This window comes from Nycticebus coucang, chromosome 9 (assembly GCF_027406575.1).
Source record: "Nycticebus coucang isolate mNycCou1 chromosome 9, mNycCou1.pri, whole genome shotgun sequence".
Taxonomy (NCBI): Eukaryota; Metazoa; Chordata; class Mammalia; order Primates; family Lorisidae; genus Nycticebus; species Nycticebus coucang.
This window is the reverse complement of record NC_069788.1, coordinates 50,389,877-50,396,034: the sequence shown is the minus strand read 5'-3', so window position 1 is coordinate 50,396,034 and position 6,158 is coordinate 50,389,877. Positions and strand designations below refer to the sequence as shown.

The 6,158-nt window shown below is 33.1% G+C and overlaps 1 protein-coding gene across 1 annotated transcript; it reads left to right on the top strand.

The window, feature by feature from the left end:
- The first annotated feature begins 2,514 nt into the window (after window positions 1-2,514).
- LOC128594395 (olfactory receptor 14J1) lies at window positions 2,515-3,609 on the top strand. The gene has a single exon (XM_053603157.1). The coding sequence runs from the start codon at window positions 2,566-2,568 to the stop codon at window positions 3,535-3,537; it is 972 nt and encodes a 323-aa protein (XP_053459132.1). The 5' UTR covers window positions 2,515-2,565; the 3' UTR covers window positions 3,538-3,609.
- Window positions 3,610-6,158: the final 2,549 nt, after the last annotated feature.

Sequence of the window (6,158 nt, the reverse complement as noted above, 5' to 3'; positions counted from 1 at the left end):
ACCTACATTTTCTTATTTAAATGACTGGCAATGCCACCTCCAAGAAAATAGCAGGAAAGCAATGGAGACTTAGGATGCCAAACTTACAGAGCAGCTTCCGCAATTAATTAGAAGAATTGACTTATTGAAAGTAGGAGAACTATTTTCCAAAACATACAGGGTTTCAACATATTAGAGTTCAAAATAGACAAAGTTTATTTTTCAAGACAAAATAAAATTTTCATGTAAGTGGTTAGTAAAGAGAGAAAAAATATTTGAGGGCAATAAATAACAGTGAAAGAAACCACTCTACTCTCCACCAAATAAATGTTTATTTTATTTATTTTAAATAAAAATGTTTATATTTTGTAAAAGTTGTAATTATTTTATAGTAACATTTTTATTATAAAATAAAATATTTAATACACATATGAGTTGAAAGGATTGAATGCAAGTTTTATACATTCTCATAGTATCTTTCTTAATCCTAAACTTGTCTTCATAGAGTCATGGTTCCCTCACTTCCTATTTGAGAAGTGATACATTGTATTGATGCATTAATCAATGCAATTTATAAATAGTGAAATTAAAATAATAAAAATTTTCAATTAATAATCCTATCTAAGAATATATATTCAAGTAATATCTATTCAAAACTTAGATTGATGGGAATTGTTGAGAGCAGAATATGTGGGGGTATGCATTAAGGTTTTTCCTTGTGGTTTTCCTCCTCCTTCCTCTTATGGAGAAACCTCAATGTAGAGGTTAAAAGATGGAGAGTCTTCTTAGATTACACTAAGAATGTGTATAGAAGTGGGAAGTAGTAGAGGATGCTATTGATTTTCAAGTCATAGACAATAAATTCTAAAACATAAGTCAACTGCTTTAATATGTATTCATCTTTTACTTTAAATTCCAAAGCTACTACATAGTGTTTAGAACAAGTTAAGGCAGACATTAGGGGTGACAGCAGTGGGAATTAAGTCATATTTGATGGAGGAACAGGAAAATTATAGGAGCAAGAAGCCTACAGAAGCCCCTTGAGGAAAAGAGCTCCTATCTTCCTCTAATTCTTTCTGCCACACTAATTGAAGCAGGGGACAGAATCGCAGGTGAGAGTCTAAGGTCCTTGATAGCCCTGAGAGTGTTTCTTGTGGATAAGCATATTTCCTAAAAATTAATTTCAGTGACTTCTCAAAATAAATTACAGCAAAATTAAAAAGATTTCTGGTTTTATTTAAGTGATTGATTTTTCACATTTTCCTGTGGGTTAAAGACTAATAAGTGGAACACCCACAATATCTGATGTAGTAATTCATGTAACTTCATCACTGAGTTTTTGTCTATATAAAATTAAAGTCAATCATGTAGATAGGTGTTCAGTTAAATAAATATTACTTAGTGCCTATAAGTTAGATACCATTCTTAAGGGTGGAAAAAGAAGCAGAGATGGTGAAGGAATAGTATTTAGGCACAAGAAAGTTAAAATGACACTGATAGACCTATCAACAAATCCACAGATTTTTTTTTAAAAAAATCAATTAACAGAGTGACTCTGATACAAAGAATGATTCTATGATTATTCATATTCTATGATTATTATTATTAAACAACAATACATATTTAAAATAAAATAGAAAAAGTAGTATCATCCAACCTTCCTAACAATTATATTGTAAATGGTATTGATGTTTTGTTTGGTTGGTTAGTTGGTTAAGAAATGGGTTTCCACTATCTAATGTATTTCAAATCCTAGAGAAAAAAATCAGATTTTTTTTTCATTGTAGAAGTCACAATGAGAGGTAATTCTTGGAAGGAATATACTTCACCACCTAACATTTTGCCTAGCATGTTACATTTTAGAAAATCTCATTATTTGTTCAAATGAATTTGATTGATGTCCAACCTCAAGTTGTCCTAAGGGTTTTGAAAATTAAAGGGTATTCTCTGAAGACAAAGCACTGTCTGTCAGTTGTTAGATCTTCCAAGTCAAAAGCTCAGGATTCAATGCCTAATAGCAGTGCCATCTACACGCTACAATTTTGAGACATATTTCACTCTTCGAGAATGGGAAATTCATTCCAACCAAATGTAATCTTTTTTAAATGTTAAGGGCCATTCAAAGGCAAGACGTATGACTGTTCCTTGAGCTAACATCTATTCTAGATTTGCCTGGGGGCTATTCCTAGATCCATTTATTTTAGATGGTTAACAAAAGAAGTTATGGTACATCATTGTAATACTAAGGTATTGTGCTATATATAAGATGTAATAATACTGGTACATCATGGAGGTAAAGATTTTATCATTTCCATCAATTTCTCCCTCTTTGATAACCCAAAATTTGCTCCAGAAAATTTTTATGGCTTGTTCATTACATTTGGTGATTCTATTTCTGAATAATAGCTAAAAGATTTTTCCAAATTCAATTTTAACTAGTCACAATGGAACAAATTCAACTTGCTTCCAGAAATTCCATGCTGAGGACACTGAGTTACCTTACATACAGATACATTAAATGTCAGACCGTTTTCCCCTTCTGTTTTTTGGCTTCCTGAACAGAGATCCACACTTTGTATCTTCAGAATGACTATGACCAACTTGACCTCACTGAGTGGATTTCTCCTCATCGGGTTTTCTGATGAGCGTAAACTTCAGATTTTACATGCACTTCTGTTTTTGGTAACATACATGCTTGCCTTGACAGGCAACCTCCTCATTATCACCATCATTACGTTGGACCTTCGTCTCCATTCCCCTATGTATTACTTCTTGAAGCACCTCTCTCTTCTGGACCTCTGTTTCATCTCTGTCACAATCCCCCAGTCCATTGCAAACTCACTTCTGAACAATGGTTATATTTCCCTGGCTCAGTGCATTCTTCAGGTTTTCTTCTTCATAGCTCTGGCCTCATCAGAAGTGGCCATCCTCACCGTGATGTCTTATGACCGGTATGCAGCCATCTGTCAACCACTGCAATATGAGACCATCATGGATCCCAGTGCTTGTAGGCATGCAGTGATAGCTGTGTGGATTGCTGGGGGCCTGTCTGGGCTCATGCACACAGCTGTTAACTTCTCTATACCTCTCTGTGGGGAGAGAGTCATTCACCAATTCTTCTGTGATGTTCCTCAGATGCTAAAACTAGCTTGTTCTAAAGAATTCATGAATGAGATTGCAGTGGCTGCATTTACAACCTCAACAGCCTTTGCCTGTTTGATCTCCATTGTGCTCTCCTACATTCGCATCTTCTCAACAGTGCTAAGAATTCCATCAGCTGAAGGCCGCACTAAGGTCTTCTCCACCTGCCTACCACACCTATTTGTAGTCACATTTTTCCTCTCAACTGCAGGCTTTGAGTTTCTAAGATCTCCTTCTGATTCCCCATCAGCTGTGGACCTCATGTTCTCCGTATTTTATACAGTAATACCTCCAACTCTCAATCCAGTCATCTACAGCTTGCGGAATGATGCCATGAAGGCAGCACTGAGGAAAGTGCTGTCAAAAGAAGAATTAGCTCAGAGAAAGATGTATTTCAAAGCTGTGTTTAAACCCTAAGGAGCGATACAAATAAAAATATTATGCTTCAATTTGGAAAAGGGATGAATCTGATCTCTTCCCAGAACCCTATTCCAACTTATATATTCTATATATTCTTCTCAAATACCATTCTTTAAAATTTAAAAAAAAATTATACTTTTTGGGCTGCACCTGTGGCTCAAAGGGGTAGGGTGCTGGCCCCATATGCCAGAGGTGGTGGGTTCAAACCCAGCCCCAGCCAAAAACTGCAAACAAATAAAAAATAAATAAATTTTAAAATAATTATACTTTTAAGAATATTGGCTTTCTTCTCCTCCTTCAAGTGTTATTTTAAGACATCTTTTAGGAATTTCTTTGAAATGAAAGAGAATGGCAATTGGTTTGAGGTATAGCCTATATTATTTAAAATTAGTTAATAACAAATAGATTATAGACTGCAATCAGATGAAACTGTGTCAATATCTATATAGTATATACTATAGTATATCTATAGTGCATGTATGGGATTTCCAGAAACCCTCTTAGTTTCCCTATCCATATTAAGTATTATAATAGCAATTATAATGATTTATTCAATCCCTATCTGATTCACTTTGAGGTTGTGCTACAAATTTCTCCAAGGACTCCAAATTAACAAGAGTGCAAAACTAGACTATTCCCCTCAATTTTGAAGTAAATTAAAGTACACACTCTAATGACAGTAGGATTGAATATGTTAAAGATAAATGTGCATAAAGCACTTAAGGCATAAAGCACCTAATGACAGTAGGCATGAGAAATTGCTGAGTAATTGGGGTGGTGTTTCTATACAGCTTATTTAGATTAATGGTTGTAATATCTACTGCACATGCATACATGTGTATGAGTGAGTTTTTGTTTATTTTTGAAAGTTACGCATTTCTTTTCTTCTAATGTGAAATTGAAATTAATAACAAAAACCATTACTATTATATTTTGTAGGCTTGGAGCTTAGTAAATGATTATTTCTTCTTATCTGTAGGTGCCATTTCACAAAGAATATATTATTTAAATATTATATTATTTGCATACATTATTTGCAGAAAATTCCAAAACAACTAAACAAAGCAAAATGTAAAAGTAAACCACAACTTTATTATAATTGAAAGTGTACTAGATATAAATGTATTTCTAGATATTTTTCCATTCATGTGTATTATGTGTAGATATCATATTGTACATGCATTGCAATCTCACTGTACATAATTACTGATAAGATATTTTGTTATAAAATAATGTCATAATGATGCTTACATATAAATACATAAAATTATTTTAATGTCTGTGTACTTTATTCAACTCATCCCATATTTAAAATTTTCCCTTATTGTAGTCATTATTCTAAACAATACTTTGATGGGCATCTTAGTCTACGTACATATCAGGACATGTATATGATCAATTCTTTGGGATACATTCTTAGTAGCAGTTGCCTCTTTGTTCTTCTCCCATCTTCTACATGTATTCAATATATCATTGCATTTCCCTGGGTGCCCATTGATCTTCTGACTTATTTTCTCTAAAACAGAGAACTTTCCATGATGTCTTAATACTAAAATTTAATTGCATGGAAGGTTTTTCCTTTCATAGAGGGCATTTAAAAATTCTTAAAGGAAAGAGAAGAAATGGTACTATACAAAGATAATTAACATTGGAGAATTTCTTATTTATTTGAGTGAGATCATTGTGAGCAAGATTTAAGAAAGAAAATATTCCAAGAGCCTCACAAACACGGTGGATTAATAGAATGCCCTTATTCAATCAAGGTTAGCCACCAGGAAATTGCCAAGTAGCAAGAAAGGAAAATGTTTTCAGATATTAACAGATTATTATTAGGAGGCCAAGCCTACCAATAATCAGGTTATCATTGGTAGTTTCTCTAATTCACCTTCTTTCACACATTTATTTATTTGCTCATTTCCAATTTTGTCATCTCAGTAAATAGCTCTTCTGTTCACCGAATTATTCAAGATAGATTCTTGAATATTTCCTTTTACTCCACTCCCATATCTAATCAATCAGTATTATTGATTGTATCTTTCATCTCCAGTGCTGAGTCCAGACAAAGAGCCTCATTACTGATTCTCGCAAACCTTTTATTTGGAATATAATACAACTTCTATTTTGAATGCAATACACCTTGAGTGTTTTTTCCCTTTGTATTTTTTACCAACTTTATTATGAAAAATGTACATAAAGGATATTGCATCCATTCAGAGTGCATACTTTAGTGGGTGTTAACAATTGTACTCACACATTAAAACACCTCCCACAATCAAGATTCAGAACATTTCTATCACTGTGAAAGATTGTTGTGTTTGTAGATTTTCATTCCTCTGCTCTTTGCCTCAAGAAATCACTCATCTGCTTTTTGTTATTATACCTATATATTAGTTTACATTTTCTAGAATTTTATATAAGTGAAATCATATGTATTCTTTGGTGTCAAGAATTCTCTTTTGCTGAGAATAAGGATGTGAGATGATTTAAGTGGTTGGGTTCTTTTTATTGCTGAGTTGTATCTCCTTATACAGATGTACCACATTTTGTTTATTCAATCACTGGTCCATGTACATAAGTTGTTCCAGTGTAGAACTGTTGTAAATAAAACTTTTTTTTTT

Bases quoted from the DNA above. Each gene is read 5' to 3' on its own strand.
- LOC128594395 (XM_053603157.1), top strand. From the start codon at position 2,566: ATGACTATGACCAACTTGACCTCACTGAGTGGATTTCTCCTCATCGGG.